This window comes from Rhopalosiphum padi, chromosome 4, assembly GCF_020882245.1.
Source record: "Rhopalosiphum padi isolate XX-2018 chromosome 4, ASM2088224v1, whole genome shotgun sequence".
In the NCBI taxonomy this organism is placed as follows: Eukaryota; Metazoa; Arthropoda; class Insecta; order Hemiptera; family Aphididae; genus Rhopalosiphum; species Rhopalosiphum padi.
Genome location: NC_083600.1, coordinates 7599523 through 7624566, shown reverse-complemented (window position 1 = coordinate 7624566; position 25044 = coordinate 7599523). Strand labels below are relative to the sequence as shown.

General features: G+C 27.8%; 1 protein-coding gene across 4 annotated transcripts in view; it reads right to left on the bottom strand.

Annotated features, from left to right (window-relative positions):
• Positions 1–25044, bottom strand: part of LOC132929817 (potassium voltage-gated channel protein Shaw-like) — a 188092-nt gene that overhangs the window by 2593 nt on the left and 160455 nt on the right. For all 4 annotated transcript variants that reach the window (XM_060995400.1, XM_060995403.1, XM_060995401.1 and 1 more), the window contains 6 exons: positions 24283–24534; positions 18840–19151; positions 18534–18743; positions 16986–17169; positions 1210–1320; positions 994–1106 (listed from right to left, as the gene is read on the bottom strand). In XM_060995400.1, coding sequence (XP_060851383.1) covers positions 994–1106; positions 1210–1320; positions 16986–17169; positions 18534–18743; positions 18840–19151; positions 24283–24534 — 1182 coding nt within the window. The remainder of the gene's footprint in view (positions 1–993; positions 1107–1209; positions 1321–16985; positions 17170–18533; positions 18744–18839; positions 19152–24282; positions 24535–25044) is intronic.

Sequence of the window (25044 nt, the reverse complement as noted above, 5' to 3'; positions counted from 1 at the left end):
AACAATAAATAATGTATGCAAATAGTTCGTACTAGTATTGTTTTTGGGAACAAACGGATAATATATAATAAATACCAACATGGTTGTTTATTTATGTATGTATATTGTATAGGTTACCTATACATATGTATGTACGTATAGGACCTAATGAAATCATGCTCTTAACTCTAAAACATTCATACAATTCAGATTCTAGGAATACTATTGGAATGACTTGAGCGCAGTAGTTTTTTATTAATATTTCAGCATATCTAAATAATAATATATTGTATTCATTTTTAACAAGAAATTATATTGTTCTCGTGTATATAATATAATAGATTCTGTTTTTCTATAGTATTGTTCATAAAAAACAAAAAAATTATTTACAGGAATTTTAATACAATTTTAATGCTATAGTTGTACCATTATACTATTTTCTACAGCAGGTATGAACCATAAATAAATGAAAAATAATATAATTGTAAGGATAAATTCATAGTTTTAATAAAATACCTCATTGGATGCGGATTGATCTTAAAATATTGCAGTGAATCTAAAAATAGACATGGTATATAATTTAACAAACAAGGTCATCCGATCTGTTATTCTTTAATATATTGAAATTCTGAATTTTTAAGTTTTTAAGTATTATACTTAAAGGACGCTATAGTGCTGTACCTACACATGTTTTTCCATCTAACATGTAAGACATACGATCTAGCAAATTTTTAATTAGTTATTAGTAGAATCAATTTTGTATTTTATTAGCTTTGATATTAAAGCGAATTAACTCTGCGTCGATATCATATTTGTAAATTTACAGACCAATATTGTTCGTAAAACGTCCTCTCAAATATCATTATGAACTATTTTTAATATTACTTTTTTTTTTATTTATTCGACCCAACCGATTTAAAACTATTTTTTATTTTCATGCATCAGGAGGAAGAACAACAACGTCATAGTACTAATAGTTTTTCACAATACTGAAGCGATAATGACGCATCTCACCTGTAAAGGAAGGAATACGGATTCGATCGTCGCCGCCCTTGGTTGGAGTGGAGCAGGGGCCACAACGCCGCCACGGCCGTTGAGTACGCTTCCGGAAAATGTGTCTTGCGAACCTGTGAACAAAATGAAAATATCACAAAAATGTCATGTTAAAATAATCGAAACACACACGAATACGCGACGGTGGGATGTGATTCCGTCGTTGGATATACTAACCCTGCGAGTGTCTCTGGGGTGAGTTGTACGGCAAAAAGGATGGCGCAGATATGCCCGGTATTTGTGGTGTTTGGAATGCGAGACTCAGCACGTTCATCCCGTTAATGTTGCCTGTGAACGAACATAAACCAAAAACAATTTAAAATTAACGTATGTGTTCCGGTTGTATAATAATTTGTAAGTTTTTACTGAAGAGGAAATCGGTATAAAAATAATAACATTAATTATATATAATAATATAATATACGATAGTGTATTTACTATCGAGATCTACTCGTTTGCTTGCACTTTGTATTATATCGTATTACGTAATATGGTGTTATATAAACAATAAACATGACAGAATAGGTACACTGTTTTGTCATTTTTTTTTATTTAAATAGTGAAATAATAATATAATGTTATGTCTAGAGCACAGATTTGTGTCCGCCAATAATAAGTGAACATCCGATAAGTAAATATTTATAAACAATTTTTTTTATATCATTTTAAACATACTATATAGCTTTTATTGTTTGAATACATATCATTAGCAGATAAGTTAGATATTTATAAACGTATGAAAATATAATTTATAATATATTTATATATTTATATATACATATATTGTTTTGTTAAAATTAATTATTAATTGCAATTTACAATCATTTTCTTCTAGAAATAAATTATGTTTTTTATGTTAATGATTTTTTGTATAAATACATATCGATAAAGGTCATTCAAAACCAAATAAAGTCGTTAAGTATTTTATTTATAGGAATTTAATACCCCTATAGAATTTGATAAGTGTCGTCAAGTGTAAACTCTTCACCTAATAGCACTTTATTGATATGAAATAAAACTAGTAAGCTTTTATTTTTCAAAAAAAATATTTATTGTATTTGCATTGTAATGTTTTTTTTTATAATTCTAGGAATCATACACAATTTTTCATCTAATTCAAAGAGAAGCAGAGAGGCATATTTTGAGATTTTTAAAAATTATTTCCAGTAAATATTACAAATTATTGATTATTAAAAAAAATATATGTATGATATATATATTTGGCCATTCTGCTTTTATAGACGCTTATGCACATACCTAAACATTATTAAAAATACTATATAATAATAAAAATGTGGTAGTAAAATATATATGAACATACATAATAATTTATAAAATTATATATTTATAAAAAATATTGATCCAGTGTGAGTATAAAATATGTTTTGTACAACAACGGTATTTACTTTCTATATTTATATAAAAATAAAAATAAATAATAACGTACTTGCGTACTTATAGTCGTATAGAAAATTTGGTAAATTATATAAAAAAAAAATGTTATTATAGTATGACATTTTAATAAACTGCAATCGTCTTTAGTTGGTATCTACCTGGTTAAGAAACTTGTAGTGTTTATAGAAAAAGTAAAAATCCAAAATATCTGCGATAAAATAACTAATAATATTAATAAAATTATTTTTTTCTTGTATCTTTATATACAGTTTATATGATATTTTATTATGTAGAGTCGAAGGATATTAGAGTAATCTCACGGTGGTCAACCCATACGCATCGACGAGATAAGCCCACTGGCCACTACACAGTATTTAGGTCGTTAGAATAATATTTGCGTGTACTTTGCAGCGCTCGCACGAGGATAAAGGCGGTTTGGGTTCTAAAACCAGTTAGACTTTGGTAGCGAGTTACAGCTAAAATCATTCGATCAATAGACGATGGGTGGGTTTGTCAGTCTGCCCCTCCCTCCGTCATTCTAACTACTACTGTATAATTAGCGTTGACGATTAAAACCAATGGAATTTACGTTGAAAAGTTATGGCAGCTGGTAAGTCAGACACAAGACCACAAAACTTTATATACCCACTAAACGGTGACTAAACAAAACCAAGGGAAGTTGATTTACATGAAACAACTCTTGATGGGGCGACAGATGGTATCGCTTTGTATTTGGGGATTTCGTCGGAACTGCCGAGACCATTACGCCAATATTTAAGGAAAAGAAGGAAGAGCGTAGGAACGACGTAGACAGATGCAAAATCAAAGAGGTATTGTACGCCAAAAGCAATTTTAAAGGAACAGAGGCTTTTCAAACAACTTAAACATTTTAGCTCATCGAGCAAAGCAAGCGAATCGACTGTCGCACACAACCAACCAATGAACTTTGATGGGTGGTGAAACGAGGAAAATCAGTGTGTCAGTTGACTCAGTTGTTATAAAGTATTTTTTTTTTTTTTTTAAACGAAAAAAACCGTATAAAGTGAGCATTTTAGTTGAACACTATTATATAATATACAGGTATATAACGTCATATTATGCGATTATAATGTTATTTTTGCGCACGCGCATACGGCAGCACATCCGCGCGGGAAACATACACACACAACACGCGCGCGTGCACGTGCTATATAATATATAAATAATATTTTGAAAGCTACACGGGAAACCTTTCTGACGAATTATTATTGTAATAGCGAGCGAGCGCGTTATATGAAATACGTCTACGTCACGCGTCTCCGCTAGTTGCGTGAGCGTTAGGTGGCCGGATGGGGGTAAGTTAGTTTTTACGACTCACGGGGTTATAAAAATGCTAATGTCCCACCAGCCCCCAATAACATTTGCAATAAAGCCGTCCGTCTACATGAGCCAACGGTCGGCACGACCATATTATTATAATAACAACGTATAAAATATAAATATTGTAGTTATATCACTACAACGTAACGAGATTTGTATTGTGGTGCTTCAGTATCCAGTCATTCAGAGGGCTCAGCCTTATCTTTAGTTTTATATTTTTAAATTTATTTTTAAACAATAAATTTTTTTTTAATTTAAACTCAAAAAACCAGTTATCCGGGAAAGTCACAATTCAAAATCGTACAGTATTAATGAATTTATAAACAATTGATACCTACATTGTGAGTCGGTGCGATCTGGTCGATCAGGACGATCGTTGTAACTTATTGTGTAATAATAATCAGTTTCTGTCTAGATAAACACATCACATAGATATTTGTTATGATAGTATCTCTATCATTTAATGACAATTAATAATGAAACTAATTATAATGATATAATGTATTAATGTATGTAGATATTATTTTATTCTTTAATATTTTGTAAAAGATTTAACATGGTAATATGTAAAATGCGAGTTTCACTTCAGAGGCCACAAGATGTAGTCACACCCGTAATATTACCATCAAAAATATTATATTATTATGCTAAATATCAAGTATATTATATATATGTGTGTTTTAGAAAAAAAGCGATACCGTTGGAATTTTGTCAAACAAACCCGGTTAAAAAGGAACGCACGGTAACCATATAATTTAGGATTAAACAGTGGTATTACACTATACATTCGTAGGATTTAAAAATCAACTCGATATTTTGAGTGAGAATATATTGGCGATTGCGTACATGCCGACATATGTTTCGATGCTAATCGGTGTATCCATATCCAGTATATACGTATCATCGAATGGCAAAACTACACCAGTAACTATAGTTAAGCTTTTTATACTTATAAGCACGCTTAATGGTACAGCATTACAATTTATTACACGTATTACGCTAATAATATAGTATAATTACTTGGGTTTGCGGGTATACCTATTGGTAATTTTTATGAAGTGAATGCCAAAATAAATTATGCTTGGCTAATATGTTACATATTATTATGCTTATTAGTTATTACTTACTAAACTCGCATTAATTTAAATATAAAATAATATTATCTATTTTTGTATGTTTTTTTTTCAGCTTAACCGGAAATAAATATATCCTTGTTAGCGGTATGTTTATTTATAACAAAACAATTGAGATAAAATTCGTTCGCTTAATCTTAATTTTCTATCAATACAATAATATACTGTTATTGTACAATAATAATAATACACACATTACATTATTATAAGTACCTACCCATTATAATATTCGTTAATAACAAATGTATAGTAGTGCCATAAGACGTGTCGCCAGCTAATACATTTTCAAGTTCTGTTTTATAATTTATTTAATATATTATACTATTTTTCACTTTAAAAAAATAGACGATTTTGATTTAATTAATGAATAATGATTATTACGAACCTTTAGTAATATTAAATATAATATGGTCATCGACATATGACAAAAATGTAAACTTGAATAAATTTTAAATTTAAACTACAGGTAGATTGTGATTTAAAAATAGAAATTTAATGAATAATGATCAATTTAATATACTTACAAAGTTACAACTCTTAAGGAAGGGAAGACACAAATATTTTAATTATGAATAAATAATATGAAAACATACGCACAAAAAACAGTTTTTATTTACGAGTATTCACAATATCTATAAATGGAATAAAAAGTTATTACGCGTTTGTTAGTACTCCGTAATGTCGGAAACCACAAAAGTTATCGAAACCATATTCATATTATATTAATTAGGTTCGTGCTCCAATTGTTTTTTTTTTGGTTAGCAAAAACAAAAAAAAACTACAATAAAAAATTCTTCACGGGCAATATACGACATTTATCGAGTCATCTTGTGACGTATAAATGGAAATGCGTTAATATAATAATATAATAATTTATAACGCGTTTAATGAATATATTATACTATTATTGCATTAACGTGTTTTTTCTATTAATATGTATAAAAATACCATAAACTATTTTCATAGTTTCTGTTGTGGTACGGAAAGAGATGTCCTTTGTCATTAAGTTGAATAAAAAAAAAATATAATCTGACAAGTATTTAAGGGAAGTACAGTCAGTTATACATAGCAAAACATTTACAAAAAAAAAAGTGTTGTACTTAAATTTTTAAGATATAATATATATTATATTTTTAATTTATTTAAAAATTACAAAATTATCGTATGCATTTCAGTAATTAAATATTTTTTTTTTTCACAGTGAACATTAAGAATATTAAAAAACTTTTATACTTGCAGTATTTTAATTTATTTTAGTTATACTTTCTCTTTTTTTTCTAAAGTTTGAAATTACTACGGTTAATAACAAGTGAATGAGTACCAAAAATATAATACAGTTTAAAAATTAATATTTATTCATAATATTTTAAGTTTAATGCTAACATTTTGTCATACTAACTACTTTAATCAGAGTAGCGTTTAATGTTTATGTACTATACTCGTAGTTTAAAAGTATAAAATATGTATTATTGTATCTAATTTATTCGCTTTTATTTTATTATATACGGTTCATCTGCATATTACAATGATGTCAGTAAAACATGTTGCCGGTATAAACTATAAACTATAAACACATTGTTTTCTTGTTTTTAAATTGTAAGTATTATAGATTATAATATAACGATACGATTATATTTAGATACTCGTCAAATTGTAGATAACAATTAAAATGTTAGTCGTACGTCATATAATAACAATGACTTATGATTATTATTCTAGTAAGTTACAGAACTATGATAATTTAATCTGCAATACGAATAGATAGTTTAGATACGATTTTATGCTGTTTTATGCTCAGGGGCGTCATTTGGGGTATTGCAAGGTATGCGTATGTATACCTAAAATTTATCAATATCCAATTTGACCTGACTATATTTTTCTGCGCCGGGTAAAAATTATTCTTTTTTATATATAATTGGTCTCAAGCATCCGACATCTTTGGGCATAAGTTGTAGTGGGTGTTAATGAACACTTTTTTGACATATTTAATGTATTTGACAGGCACCGGCAACCCGCGGCCCTCCAATTATATTTCATGGTGTTTAAAATTTCAATATTATATCTTAAATTGATATAAATAAAATTTAATCATGACTATTATATAACAATGTGCAATTTTTTTTAAAAACATTTTTAAATAGGTGCATGTTAAAATCTAACTATTTTTTTATTGTTTTACATAAACTAGATCGTAATTTACTTAACGAGAATATTGATATTTAAAAAAATTGTAAAAATCAGCCACTAAACTTAAAAAAATGTTTTTACCATCTAAATTTTTTTAAAAATCAGATTTGCAAATTGGCTATTTTGAAAATTTTTTTATCAATTTTTAGTTTATTTTCAGTATTAAAAATAAAAAATAAAAAATGTAGCGCAAGTGTCTATGAATTATATTTAAAAACTTTTTTTTTTAAATATTGATTAGAACAAAAGTTATTTCATTTGTCAGATCTTCGTGAGACACTCCGTATATATATAATAAATTATATTTTTTAATATTTTAATTTTGTACGCGGTCCTAAATGAAAAACTGAAAAAAATTATGGTCCGTGTAGGTAAAAAGGTTGCCGACCCTTGTATTTGACTATATAAATGCTGACTTTCTTCATACAGAATAATGTTTGTTTTATTTTTCATACTGTCTATAAAATTTAAATAATTAAATTTAAAATAAAATAATGTAGATAGGCATTAACCTGGGATTATTAGATATATATTATACAATAATGATATTATATTAAATCATTATATTGATGAAAAATTAAATGTTTAAGCTTTGCGAGAAAAATTTTCTTTGTAATAACTATAATGTATTATAATATATTGGCCTGCTTTGTTTTTAGCATACGTTTCACAAAGTTGAAATGATGCCCCTAGCTGGTTATGCTAGGGAACGGTCGATATGATATAAGTAATAATTATTATATTCGTATATTATAACTCATCTGAGGTGATTGTTGTTTGGTAGTTCATTATAATAAACTGTCATTATGAGTTACAATTAGAAAATATTGCCATGTAAATCGCTCAGTGAAGAATAAAATCATATAACTATAAACTACTTAAAAGTTACAGATATAATATTATGAAAGAAGAAAAGCATATCCTGCAGGCTGTAGTATATAATCGTAGTGGATTCCTCGGGTAAGACATATTATGGATAATTATTAAACGTTATTTATCAAGTGTGACTACTTGTGATAACTGTGCAATATTATTTAGTTGACTAGAAAAATAAAAAAAGGCTAGAGGCAAAAAACGGCGTAGAAGATTATAGGTAGGTATGTATTTTTTCGGAAAACCATATTAACGGGTTCCATATATATATATTGAGTCTCAGTACGTTTTCGATCTCAGCGATTTCATGCTTGGATGAGCTACTCGTGAGAAGAAGACCGCATCGAATATCGGAAAAAAGGAAGACTATTATATTTCTGTTTTTTATAATCGTTGAAAAATTGGAGAATGTTCCAAAAACCATTTGGCGAATGCGCAAGTACATGTCATACATTTCCGGGTCCTTAACATGTTTAAATAATTATTAAGCCCCATATCCCCTCTCACACACCCACATACAAAAATATAATCATATTTTCACGTCAGATGAAAGTTCTTATTGATTATTGTATATTATTCATATACAATTGGAATGATTTGTTATACTTTAAAGATTATTTACAAAATTTAATTACGTTAAGGTATATGTTTTTGAAGTCAGCATTTTTTCTTTCTTATGTCGACTCGTCAAATCTCGAGAAAACATTTTATAATGTTTAAAGTCTATACAAGAAAAAAATAATCTGTTTTATGATTGAATAATAATTTATATGTGTCGATGTACTATAGTGTATTTTGTGGGTACAACATGATAAATATTATAGTGATGAAAATATTTTATTTCGTTTCATTGCGTTTGTCCTTTTTTTTCGTGTAAGTTTTCTATATCAGTGCTGTACCCCAGACCTCAATATAAAAGTTATGTTCAGAATTACTTACAAATCATATTTCTTTTTTATTATAAGATTTCTAGAAAAAAATGATGTTATATTAAATTATAGATATCTAACAATATAATATTTTGAATTATTTTATTTCTTATTTCGTGCGTATCCCATAATAATAGTAATAAACAAATAATAATATGCAAACCTTTAAAATGAATATTATGATTATTTTTTCTATTATTTATATTAATATTTCTGTGGTTTGGCCAACATAATGGGCGTAAGTCTGACAATAATTTTTTGAAGAATTTTTTAAAATCAAAATATTGATTGGCAAATCTTATAAATTAATTTTAAGTTATTTTCAATTTGTATGATAAATCCTATATTGGGCATGGGACGATCTCATCGACACTGAACGTCCTGAACGCGACAAAGTGAATTCTATAGTACGGCACCAGTGCACGACATATTACGTATTGTGTGTTTCTGGCTTATTATTTATTAAGCGAACTCGATTTTTGACTCTTCGTGACAAAGTCGACAGTTTAATTTGAAAATTCCGACCTCCAAATTCGAAGGATGTATTATTATTACAACGTTTTTTTTTCACCCTTTATTTCTTTCTAACGAAATGCAATATACTGTATGGGTATGCATATATAAGTACAACTTGTAGTAAATACTTTTGAGTACAAGTAATAACGGGGCATATCATAATGCATAAATATGTATATATGTATTATATTATTATTATTACAGTACTTCGTAGTAGCGACGAGAGACCGAAAAAATCATTACCGCGAGAAGTGCGTTTATATTATGTCGGAAACGTGCGCGTAAAATGCAAGAAATAAAAATACGGTTCAAAGTATCTCGATCTCGGACGTGTGTAATAAAAAAAAAAATATATATATATATAAATCATCAAATATATCGTAGTATCATCGTCGCTATTGCGCAGTCTACTCTTGGTCGTTTCGATGATCGTGTTATTGGAATAACGTCATTTGTGCGATTTTTTCATTTTCACGTGCTCTTATACCGCACTTGAAGAGTGTACACGGATAAGAAGAGTTTCGGAGTCGTTTTTACTTTTTTCTTATCGTTTTGAACACGCGTAAACCGTGTGTGGCATAAAGTCCGGTGGAAATAGAATAGTCTTAGAACGATGAACTTATATAGGTATATACTCTTTAACGTTATGTTTGTGTGTGTGTGTTTTTTTTCGGAGAGGACAGGGGAGGGGGTATGTTATAAATATGGACTATATTATATAAAATAATTAAAAATACTTTTTTTTTATTCTAAACAATTTAGCTAAAGTATGTATTTTTGATAAAATTGGATTATTATTGGATTCGTGCACTTGCTGAAGTTGAAAATTATGTTTATTTTTTGGTAACTAATAAACATTTTTTTTATTTATTTATCTATTTATTATTTATGTTCTAAGAAAAAGTTCATAATAATTGAATATTGTGAGCTGTAAATAATACAAATGCATGTACATTTGTAAATGTATGAATGATAATAGTACAATTTATGATCGAATATATGGAACGATAAAAATGATATATATACGTGTTGTTGTATTGAAAAGTTATCCACGTTCCATCAATGTTATTACAATGAGAGGGGGTATAGGTGATTGTAAAAACAATCGTTCTCTCTCCCTCTGATATTATCGAGAACGCCATTGCCTATAATATATTATTAATATACAGTGTATACGACGGTGCATACACTTTACGTTTCAAAAACTTACAGCACGTGCCGTACAATGTACCTAAGTTAGTGGGACGCGCCACAATAACTTTATTGTATTATTATTCGAGTACCGATGACGCGTGGCAGCCGACTGCTTATTATAAATACTTTGAATTCTCAAAACTATGCAGTTTCGAGTCGTGTCCTGTGCAGCCAATATATATTCGCGAAGCCCATAAAGTATTGCAAACGTGTGTTGTATTCGAAGTATAAAATATGCACATGGATTATTCATGAACTAATGTGAACCGTATAGTATGCAGTTTTGACTGCAATGTAGTCACAGATATAACATATCTATTTTAAATTTATTCGGCTTCTACACAAAACATATATATATCACAATATCACACCAGTGTATGATTCATGATCAGAAATCCGTATCATAGTAACATTGTTATTATTATTGTCATGGTTTGCTAAGACCACGGGCACAAATCATGTAGTGGCGTTAAGGGAGCACCCTTATAGTTCTACAGTTAACGTCACGAATTCCATAGTTGAACGCAGCGTCTGTCTATAAATTCATAAATCATGACATTGTACCAAATATAATATTCCTTTTTACGTGTTTTCAATGTACGCCATCAAAAATGTACATGATATAAATATATAAGTGCATATAGAGTCATTCTTATAACAGTAAACATACGACCAAATTTTAGGAAAATGAAAGTTACCCGAAATTCTTTAATTTTATGACGCAGCCTTATCGCTTTCATCAAACCATAACCACTCTTAATATCGTGTGGATGATTTTTACTTAATAGGTTAAGAATTAAAATTATATTAAGTTATTATCAGTGGATTCGAATATAAAATTGCTATGCGACGGTTTATGTAATTTTTTTCAAATCATATTTTTAATATTCTCTTGTGTTATGGAGTATTCATATTAATTATTATTAACGATAAAATACCTTTATCAAAGTATGCATTATTATGTTATTATTAGTTATTACCAATTAAAATAATAATAGACTTCAGCGATAAACTGTCTCTATTTGGTTTCAAAGGTACTATTTATGCCATGTTCAGGGATTTTCCTTTAAATGAATCAATAATAGTTGCATTCGTTGTGATAATATAATGCCACTATTGGCAGCCATATAACAATATTATAGGGAAGTTAATTTCTCAGTTACACGAGTGCAATATGCTCAGTGAATATACGCAATCTAATGATAAATAATTTTCGAAAAAAAAAAATGTAATAGGTTGTATACTATTTTTCTCAATTTATCGATAATTATTAGTATAGTACATGTTCTGCCTTTCAAGGATTATACATATTATATTATATATATTTATATTTAAAGGCTCCTAAATAAAACGGAACGAGATCGGATATCAGACGTTTAAAATATAAAATACATTGAGATTACTACTGTTATATATTGTGACCTTAGATATTGACTTGGATTTTATATTCCTATCGTTTATCGTATAATGTTTAAACCAAAATTGGATTGACATACCTGAATGTAGATTTGAATTGTATTATTATTTTCTTTTGACTTGGCCATTTGATTTTTAATACCCACTCTTTTTATTTGATTGGGGAAAAAAAATAATGAAACCTTATGTATTATGCACATATTATTATAATAAAGTATGTTTTATGGTGTAAAATACTAAAATGGGATCATGAATATTCATAGTATAATATTGTGTGCGAATTAATAATCAAAAAAGGTGACATTTTATGAATATATTGTTGAACTTGAATGATCGGAATAAAATTAAGTATACAATTTATGTAACTATTATTATAACAATGTATATCTTTACAACACCATAAATTAAATATTTACCGAGTTTTTGTTACTGTTTTCGTATAGATAACATGTAAAATGTATGTACAGTTTAATTGAAAATGTGACAAATATTTTATAAGTGGGCAAAGGTAGATATATTCAAATACATATAAATTATTATGCGTTTGTCGGTTTTTGGTAATCTCAAACATCAGAAAAGCTATCGAAGCTAAATAATATATAGGTTCATATAGGTTATGTTACCTAACTTATAAGTTGATGCTTCTATTTATTTGTGTTTTATTTATATGTCACTAAAAAAAAAAATTACCGAATAATACGACGTTTATGAATCAGCTATTCAGCTATAGTATAATATAAAATATTTATTTTTATTTAAATAAGCGTTATTAGAAATAAAAACGTCAATTTAATACAGCTTCGTATTTTAATTTGTATATGAATAGTAATGGCAGATGTCTCTAAAAATAATTTTAATAAAATGTCATACTCCATGCGAATAACAATTTTAACTCATATTTTATTATTCATTTAATAAATAATGTATAAAGTACAATTGCCAAGGATATGATTTTTTTGTACTACTTTAGCAGAGAAAAATTATTTAAGTTACATATATATTATTTTATAATTGTTTATTATCAAGGTTTTCTACCTATGTATTATGTATATATGGACAAAATTTTCGTTTTTTTATATAATTAATTCAACAGTAAAAATGGTTTAATGTTGTAGGTAACAAATGTAAAAAAAAAACACTTGAAGCGTTTCGTTTGTGTATTGTATCTATTATTTTACCCCAACCCCCCCTAATATATATATAACTATAATATACATATTCAATTATAACAGCATACTATTCTATAACATAAACGTATTGAATTCAAATGTATTCGTAGTTGATTAGCCTATTTCGAAAACAAATCACTGTAAAACAGAATTTTTACTTCTTTTGATAGTTACTGTTTTATATATAAACATAAATATAATTAGGTACGTCAAAACAACTAAAATTAGTTTACAGAAATAATAATAATATGTACATCATTTTTTTTTTTTGTTATTAAAAACGAGAAATCCAATCTATGAAACTCGACAGATTTGTATTATAAAAGTTGAATAAAATAATCTTCATGAACAGCGAAAATTGTTTTGAAACTTCCGTAGATATCAAAAGAGCATCTCCACTTTTATAAAACGTCTTATTAAAAAGTTGAAATTGTTCGGATCCAACGTTTCAATTGAAATATACATAATAAAAATAAAGGCGGTATTTAAAAACGCTCTGGTTGTCATGAATACAACATTTTACCTCGGGACTTAATATAATAATTTAATAATCAATAATATGCATCATTATTTCGATACAATTGAAATAAAAAAAAAACGATCTGTAACGCACTACAGCGCATTAATATTATATTATTGTAAAAATAAAGGGTGTGTTAGTCAATTGATAGAAAATTGAAAAATAATCGAGATGAGACTATGGTTACTTGCGTGTACGAGTACGGGTAGAAATATAAATACATTTACTTTTATATATAATATTTTTTATAATATTTATATAGTAAGAGAGAAGGGATGTATGTACGCGTACTACACACTGACATACTGTGTTTGTTAAATCGTAAATTCATTGAACAGGAATATAATATAATGTGTGTTCGATGAAATGAAATATCGTCTCTCAAATAAAACAGTCAGATATTTCTAACGATATCCACTATCTTGTAAAACCTGTCGAGATTTATCACGCCACAAGGCTCGCGATTCGATTAAGTGGTACGTGTGTTAAAATGTTTTTTGTTCAAATCGCGGCCACCGAATGACATGCGAAGAGTTTCTACCGATCGGTCGGTCGTATACATCGCAAAAGGGGCGACAGATGATGAGAAACCGCTAACGACAGCAGTATGTGACAGTATGAAACCACAACTACGTGTATTTTATCGACCTGTACTTCGAAAAAAAAAGAAAATGATGGATTTGAAATCTCAAGCATTTTATCACTGCGTTTGCGTTTACAACGTATTATTATTCGATAGTAAATATATCGTTATTTGCTCATAGAATATTAGCGCTACCAATCGAGTAACAGTATTAAATTGCTTTAAAATATCGATAAAAAATGGAACTTATCATCATCTAGCTTCCAAGTTTGATTATAGATCAATTTACTCTACTAAAATTAAAATTAAAAACACGACAATAGTTTTTCCGAACAAAAATTTGATAATATGCTGCACGTAGTTTGGATAAAGAAAACACAATGGTGCTCTGATACCTTTCATCTTAATGTTGAGTTTAAAAATGTAGGTCCTTCAAAATCCAAAATATATGTTTTGCAGAAAATGTATCTATCGGTACTAATAGTTTTTTTTATAATTTTCGTAATTAACATACATTTCTCAACTATAGCCGGAAATAGCGAACAATTTAAGAAACGTAAATACTATTTATTTAATATTTATCATTATGTTAACTTTCAATTAGGTTTATTTCAATAAGATATTCAATTTATTTTTCAAATACACCCTACCTATATATAAATTATAAGTAAAGAACAAATTAAATAATTACTTTTTTTTTAATCAATCAAAAATTAATAATATGAATGTGTTTATTCCTGCACATATTTGTTTTATTATTTGACTTTTATTTATTCAGGCTGCAAGGATACCGTCGATGATCTATTATAATAAAATCATTTTTTAAATATAATTTTGACTTACAATTATAAAGCAGTATCTATTATAATTTATATTAAGAAAAACAGTAATATCCAATCATACTTTTTAATTTATTGTATTCCCGCTGACGATCCCGTTACTGACCCTTTTGGAATTTCCGGGAATCCAAACCCTAACTATCCTACATCTACTATATTCATCAGTTCTGATTTTTGTTTAAAATATTTATATTTTACAATAATTCTATTATGTTTTCAAGTTTACGATATTTTCAAAGTTTATTTTCGTTTTGGTTTCAGTCTCTAGTCGAACTGTATATTATTATGCATTGATTCTAAGGAATTGCGATCATCTTAATAATCACCTGAAAATAACTATGGCGCTCATATTTATTTCCTCATTTTTTTTTATATTTTACCGAGAATTCTTTTGCTTTTTGTGGTTTACATTTTTTGTGAATACCAAGACATTTGTAAAAACTTTTACTTTCGAAAAACGTTATCTATACAAAAGTCAGTGCTGAGTTTTCTGAAACCATTTTGGCACGTTTTATTTGCAACTACCATCATATCGATATCTAATTTTAATGTATGCCTCATCCATCTTCAGATGGCTGCCAATATTTACCTGAGACACGTAAATTCTATTGGAGGTACCATAGTAACCATTCACAATAATAATAATAATATGTTATCCTGTATTCCTAGCTGTTACCGTTCATTTACACTGCGGCAGTGCTTGGAACGCAAACAAGGACCGTATTCTAAAACATTACCCAGTCCAATAGAAATTTCTAGTTTTACTACCTCTCCTTGCCAAACTACGTCATCGGTTTCTGTTCGTGTTTGCAAATCTCATTAAGGGCGTACAGTATGCATACGTATATCTATCTATATTCATTCTTCTCTATTACCATCTCACACAATGTATAATATTATATAATATATATACATATATTATATTCATGCAAATATTAATTATTGTTTGGATAATCATAATAATATACCCACGCTGTTAGTGCTACATCGGAATCGACTTTGTACGATTTAATTGGTAAATGACAATAATAATATGGCATTTTATCTACGGCGTAGTAGATTTGAATACCGTTTTTGTTTCGGATCGATCTCGATGTGAATTCCCTATAGCCATACTATATAATATTTTCATTGAATGTCGTTTTAGTATATTACTATTATTATTATTATTATTATTATTATTTATAACCGTTGTCATTATATTCGTAATCAAAACGCTCAAGTTTGTTTAAAATCGCAAATAATCTGTTTAATTGATTGAAGTGTCAATTGTCCTACTGCCTAAAATGCTGCTAAAATGTGAGACTTATACAGACACAATAATGTATAATAATATTATTGTTTTGTTGCTTTTATTACCATGTTTCATTGTCAATATACATACAAATTAACAATCGTTTTATGTTCTAATATATCGTATTTTTCGACAATAACATCTATAATGGCTAATTTATGAAAACTAAATATTTATTAACTTTCTAATTTTGTGTTTAATAAATCAATAATTAAATTGATTATTACCATCAGTTAAAAAAAAATTTAATTAAGAAGTATTTTTTATCCTTGCACTATTCATCATTTTATCACTTTATCGAGGCTTTATATTACGGTCTACGAGAAGGTAATCTACCACTCGTAATCCTTATTTTTTAATTAATTATATAGTGGATTTTTGTAATTATTAAAAATAATCAAAATAAAGAATAAAATATTGAAACGATACGTTTTGAAGATCGATTTTAACTACTTTGTTAAGATCTTACACTTAAGACAAAAGTAAATTATATTAATTTATAGGAAATAATGATATAAATTAAAACTAAATATTATAAAAACTTACCTAATTTTGGATTTACGAAAGTATCTTTGAGTATCGCTCCGGGGGTAGGGGCGGCGACCATTCTACGATTTCCAATCAACCCAGCAGCACCCATGACACCTGCACAGACAGCGTCACAACGTTTTGGTCGAGGCTGTTCTACAGGGAGTACTCTTCTCCTTTTTTTGGGTAACTTTGATCGAGCCTAAAGAAAAAAAATTGACATTACCTATCATATAAAAACAAAATAAAAGATACAACATAATTCATAAATTATATTTAAAATTAAATACATAGTTTTGTTTCATTTCCGACAAATTTTTCTACTTACAAGTGCATAATACTCGATGTATAATATTGTGAGTGGTTTTCTTATAATTATTATTATCATTTTTTTTAATTTCAGTTAGTTTTTATATATTTGCTTTTAAGATAAATTAAATTTTGTTTAAAATTATTATTTATAAATATAATATCTTTGAGTAAAAAATTCAAAGAAAACTTTAAGTGTTTTTCCTACATGCATATTATATAAATAATAATATTTTCGCCATTTGTCCGTAAAAAAATCTTTTTGTATTACAGCTAAATTACAGAAAGTATTATTTTGTGACTTCTTGTCTCTGTCTATGCTATTCAGCAGTTGTGCCGGTACTTTCTATTATTTAAGGGTGGATTTGAGATGCTTTTAATGATTTTAAAAGCATACGACTTAAAAAAAAAATCATCTGCAACAATAGAAAGAAAGCTTTTGTAACATACTACATAGGTATCCGCAAATGATTATCAAGCTCTGTTAGTATGTTGGACGGTTGCATTAAAAGTACAATTGAGTTTCGCGTATTGACGATGCACCTTTTCTGAAATGTTCTTTCTGCTATTACAATACTAATAATGTTTTTCTATATTTTTAAAATTGTATCATATTTAACTCGTTATTTATATAGTACAGATTATATATAAATATACACCTATCGGCTATCACATGTAAATACTATTTAATAGTATTTATTCGAAACGTCCAATATTTTAGTATAGGATAATTATAATCATACCATTACCGGGTTCCATCTAGTTCAAAGCTTAGAAACTTTATAATTCTTGTTTAAGTTTTGTTTTAAACTTAATTTTTGATACTTGTTTAGATATAATTTCTTAAAACTACAGAACAAATTTTTTTAGCTTTAGTTTTAATGAATTATTGTATTTAAAAATATATGTATTTATGTATACACAAGTAAAAAAGTGATGTAATGCAAAATATTATGTTATCAATTCAGTGAAATTACCTCTAAAAATTGTAAATAAAAAAAAATCATTACCTCGATTTATTAAATAGCTTCAATATTATAATATTTGTTTATTAATTTTAAAATTACGGGTTTTGCATTTCAAATAATGTACCTAATAATAATATGGTTCATGGTTCAATTCCAATACTTCGATATTTTAAAACTATACAGTTACCTGTCATACCATATACTATAGCTTAACTTACACATCACAAATATATACTTTTTATTTTACTTTATTGTTTATATTATTAGTCGTATTTTCGTTAAAACAGACCTGTGTGTGAGAATAAAACATGGAAAAGTTTGACACGATTACAGGAACGGGGAGCGCGATGGTCAGCACACCGGCCAAAGCGCAAAGCGCACCGACAAACATGCCCATGTACGTCTTGGGCGCCATGTCACCGTATCCAACCGTGGTCATGGTCACGATCGCCCACCACAATCCTTCTGGTATGCTCTTGAAGTCGTTCTGCGGATTGGCCTGAAAAAGAGTTTCGCAGGAGATTAGTATTTTATAGACTTATCTAATCGATATATCGGGACGATGATACACTGATATGATTCTGTCAAAATTTACCTGCAACCGTTCGGCGTAGTACACCAGGCTGGCGAAAACGACGATACCTAACACCAAGAAAAATACAAGCAGTGTCAGCTCCTTGGCGGATGCCTTGAACGTGTGTATGAGTATTTTCAGCCCGGGCGAGTGTCTGGTTAGCTTGAACAACCTCAGGATACGAATGATAGAAAAAAATTCTAGTATTTCGGTGTTGTCGAAACGGTGGGCAAGTGTGCTTTGCAGCATGGTGTCCGTGTAGAAGCTGAGTGTAGCCACGAAGTCGATAATGTTGACCGGGGACTTGGCAAAGTGCACAAGGTTAGGGGTTACCTGTGGAATAGCGAACGACACAGCTCATTAGTGAATCCAAAAAACTGTAGATATTTATTTTTTCTTAATATTTTAGAGTTAAATACACAATTCCTAAAAACATTTAAAGGGTACATATTATATTATTACGACCTGTGAAAAATGTGAACTGTGAACACAGTCGATTTAACGTTACTTTTTGGACGTCAGAACAATAATTTATTGTATGCACAAGAAAAATAAATCGATAAATAATAACTAACTAATAATAAAAAATTTAACTACATTATCAAAAAAATTCCTTTCTATTTATTATGATATGCTAAAAATAGATCAGTATTAAGATATTTAAAAAAATATATATTATTATTAAAATGTTATATACATGCAATTAATTAAATGAAACATTTAGGCGATTTCACGTTAAAATAAAAGAATGGTTTCAATTTATAAAACCAGAACTAAAATAAAACTTTTAAGTGGAATCGCTCAAAAAATATCACTTAATTAATATAATGTATAGAACATTTTAATTTTAATATTTTCAACATATTTTTAAATATTTAAATATTTGTCTACATTTGATGTATTTTATCAAATAGATAGCACATTTATAATACAATAGTGTTTTATTATTTTTATTTATTCATTTTTTCACATCTACTACGTCCATTTTATATTTTATATTTGCCTGAATAATACAGTGTTTTCAATACCAAAAATATTCCACAATATAATAGTTATAATATGATATTATATTATTATTTAATATAATTTGACATTTTTATAAAAGGAGTTTCGTAGCGTGGATGACTCCGTGACTTTTTACCCCGCTGCTCCCCTATATCAACTGTAAGGTTAAAAGGCGAAAAAACTTCAATTACGATTTACTTAACAATAAAGAATAAAATTGAGACGCATCTTACGTTGAAATAATTTTTTTTGGTGTACCATTGATACTACAGCTCGAATAATAAAATAATATAAAATATGTGTTTATGTACGATTAAACATCACTGCATAATATTATACCATAATGTGTCGATACTAAACGTTTTTACAAAAAACCTCTGAATGCGATTATGTCGTGTGACTTAAAATACTTCACAAAAATACATTGTTGATAAAATGTTAAGTAATAATAATTGATTAAAGAGAAATAACGAGTAGACATTAAATCCAAGGAGAATTATGTTAAAAATTGTTTATAATTAAATCGTCTTTTTGCCTTTAAAATTTGTATTGCGTACAATATTATTCGTGTTAGACATAATAGTTAAATAATAACGTATTTATACGTTTAAACTAATAAATTTAATTATATTTTAAAATAACGGAAGAGCAACGCGGGCGGTTATTGTGAATTTTCTTCTTGTATGGCCCTATTAGCAAATTCAGCTCTACTTAATACAAGCGTGGTAAAAGCGGTACAACACGTGACCATACTCGTGAACTATGCGAAACCCGTTCATTCTGTTTCGGTTATTCCGCTTTTAATTGTAATAAGATGCTGTGTGAAACACTAGGACGCGCTTCTATCTAAGACTCTATCGCGTGCTATACTTAAGGATTATTTTCGTATTTTATTGAAGTTTTCTTTGGACGCTGTTTAATAAGAAAATTATAAGCCCTCTGGGACTTTACAAATATTATCTACATCGTAAAACGGTCAACAAGAAATAAGACGCGTTTAATAAGCCATAAAAATAAATGGATCTTAAATCGCGTTCACAGAGCTTCGAAATAATAGTCATCAACGGTGGCAGAGGTTGAGAAATAATATTAAATATATACGACCATTAATGCTTCTAGTCGGGTTCAACTGCTATTGTGCAGAACGAGCAATTGCTTGCGCGGACGGTCATTGACGTTTTTTTTTTATTATTATCATTTACCATGAGCAAAGTCCAACGGCCACGTTGAAATCCAGCCAAAAACACTATTCCACGTCTACAAAGGCCGTTATACTGGTTTTGAACTTTACGAGCTTACGAAAATCCTGTCCTTCGCGTTTACATCGTTCAAAACACATATTTTTACCACGCCATCTTTACGGCGGCGTTTTGCGACCGTTAATCAAACGATTCACACACGTGTATTATATGAACATAATGAGCTTTTGCGGAGTCTATAGAATATTAACGTATTTAGTTTTGTGGTCTATGATATTTATAACATGCGAGTGCGAATTTCGAAAACGTATATTATCGTACAACGAATATCAACGACATTTCCAGAATTTTTTTTCATTTCCAAAAGATGAATTTTATAATTTTTAATTTTAATTTAAAAACAAATATTCCATAGTATTCCTGCAAAAGATGTTCCTAATTTATTGATATAGAAAAAAATATTTAAAAACAGAGCGTAAATTGACAACTCTATATTAAATTTAAAAATGCATAAAAAAAAAATACCAACAGTCGCTATTTTTATCCATATGGCTACATAAATATTATGATATATATATATTTTTTATTAATTTCAAAAAAATAAAATATAAATATTCATTTAAAAATATTATTTTACGAAATAAGTGTCATACAAAAATACAATATATTTTACAATATTTCAATAGCTTAGGCCGCTTAGGGTAATGTGAATAAAAATAGCATATTATGTTACATTGTATTATTATATCATCTGTGTTTCAGTTTAGGTTTTTTTTTTTTTTTGTCATAATATAATAAAATAAAGGATATTAATCAACAATTTATGTTTCGATAATCATTTATCGAACTTTTGATTTAATAAAATGTATTCTATTACTTAATAAATATTTACTTTTTATTTGTATCAATTATAATAAATTGAATGATGTATGAATCGTAATTAAATAAAATAATAAATTGTTTAGTCACCATAATCATACGAGTATAAAATAATTCATAAGTTATATAAATGAACCAATTTACAATTTAATTATTGTCTGGTATAATATTGTAGTATCTAAAAATATTTAGTTTTTTAGTCACGCTTTGGAAACGAAATCTATATTATTATACCTATTGTTAATGTGCGTTTTTTTTCTAATTCACAATGATATTGCTATAAATATTACTCATATAGCCATATATTATTTTCTAATTAAAAGCTAATATTAAGAGCTTATGTTGTGTTGTTTGATTCTAATTGTGCATTCCAGTGTGATCCACCAGTCACGATTTTACTAGGTTATGTACATAATTTTCTTCCAAACTAATACAGCTAGTGAAGGTTTTCAATTACCTTTTCATGTATTATTTTAGAACAAATAATGGAAATACTCATAATACTACTGCAATATTGTTATGATATATACGATATTTTATTCTCAAAGAGGATTATAAATTATTGAATATTATAATGTACGTGGGTATAAAATTATATTATTGCATACCATGCCAACTGTACATATTGTACTTAACATATTATATGAAAGCTATTAAGTAAGTATTCATAATTATTTCAGTTATCGGATTTCTCTATAATCTATATGTATTATGGAAATTTAACAATACTATGATTTATCCAAATCCCACATATGTGGTTTCAGAATCGACGGAAATGAAATTAAACTATACACAACTGTAAAAGATTTTCTGAAGATTTGTCAAGAAAAAGTATATTATAATAGGTAATATATTATGCAACGAAAGCTAATCGTATAGTACCCGTTGTGTTGCCATTAAGTTATAAAGAGTATTTGCAAGATGAATTTATTTCATGCTAAATTTCCTTGGGGTATAATACATTTACTATAAAACGATTGTACACATTGCCTGCAGTAGTCTGTACCACATTTTACGGTAAATGTGGCGAATTGTTATTGGCGATTGACGTGTGAAACTTTAACGTGAAAATGGAACAAACGAGGATATAGACATTTTAAAGTTTGGGGTAAGCGAAAATCAAGTTAAGTCCTTTTAAGATTTGGGGTTAACTATTGATATAAAAAACGTTTTTGTTGCGATTCAAATGTTAACCCAGCATAGTCTTATTAAAACTCTATTATCGTCTACCATTTGAACGATTTAAGGATTTGAACCACTTTTGAAAATACGAATACCAACATATATATATATATATATATATAATATGACAGTGTTCTATGATTCAACTGATTATTGTGACCATATTTTGCTTTTTTGATATTTTTCAAATTTAAACAGTTCGTTTTTTAAATTTTATAATATAATTATTATATTTGACATAACATTAAGATCAAATTTAAAATACATATGTTATAGACATATAGTAAAATCAGATATTGTACTAAATGCCAAGGCAAATAGTTAAAAAAAATGACACACTTTGTATTATTTAAAAAAAAAATAATTATATTTTATTATTAATTCATTGCTATCCTATATAAAAAAAAACTATGTATTATTTTATTAGTGTATAAAATACGTATAGGTATATTATGAAATATTTTTAATTTAATTTTCTTCGACCTATCGTATTAAAACATAAATATTATAATTAAATATAGGTAATTGCTAATTAGGTGTGGTAGTACGATTCAAAAAATGAATAAAAAGGCTATACTTATTATAATTACAATTTGTTTTTAATTTTTAGTTATTACTTGTTGTTTCGTGATATTTTTTGGTGGCATTTTATGGAACACAGACCGGTTAAATTTATAAAATAATACAAAATGTGTCTTTTTTATTATTTATTTTGTCTGACTTGAAATAGGCATTTAGTTAAATATCTAAGAGAATAGTAAAATTGCATACAAATTTAATTATTTGACTATTTGTCTACGACATATATATATTTTAAAATACGTGACTATTATATAGTCTTTTTATATAGTCATGTGTATTATTACTTTTGTAATATATTTTAAAACGTTTTTATATTGTTTTATGATTTGATTATAACCAACATATTTTATATTACACAATAATAAAGAATATTGATGTCTAACAAAAAATGTAAAACGAAACATTTTTTTTTTGTGTACATTACATTACTGAATTTTTTTATTTTTTTACAGTTCTAAATATAACTCAGAATAACCCATTGTTTAAGAGATTCACTTCTGCAGGTCAAACGACTGACAAATTTTGTGATATATAAGAAAAAAACATTTTTATTTTGTAAGATACCAAAACGCTTAAGATGATCCTTTTTGATTAAGCGCAATGTATTTAGTACTTACGATAGATCTAGCGAGCAGTTCGAATGTAAACCAAACGTTACAAACAAGTTCTACATAGAAAAAAGCCTCGTGAGGATCAGTCCGGTCCTTGCTGAGTACCCATTCCATCGGAGGATCCTCACCCGGGGCTGGTGGCCGATCCTTGGGTACGGTTACGTTTCTCAGTGTGGCTACTCGTAAGTCAGGATGAGTCTTCAATGCAAACGACAGTACAGACACACATATAAAAAACACGGATATGACTGCGACCACCTGTAGAGTATAAAAGGAAATACAATATAAATATAAATTCATCAAAATATGTACATAATATATGATAACAGGCCTAACTGATAAATTGAAATATTATTTAGGCGTTACGAAGCTTATTTCGATCTTAATTATTAATAATATATTAGAAACGATTCGTTACGGACAACTTTTTGTTTTCAATCTATCAAATAGTTGAGATACCAAAATAAAATCTAGTTTTTAATATTGTTTTATTATTGTTTTGTATTACTTAAAATACTCGTTATAGATTATTTTTGCGAAGAACCATTTTTAACGTGAAGTATTGTGGTATAATTACGAGTATTATCAGTAAAATTATGATTCATCGAAAATATTATTAATAAAATAATGGTAGTGTATTCACAAAATAAAATAACAACTGTAATAGCATCTTAATTTAGTTTATATTTTAGTTGATTTATACTCAAACTTTTCATTTAGTTTATGCTTAAACACTTTTAAAACAACTGCAACTTTATTTTAGTAATT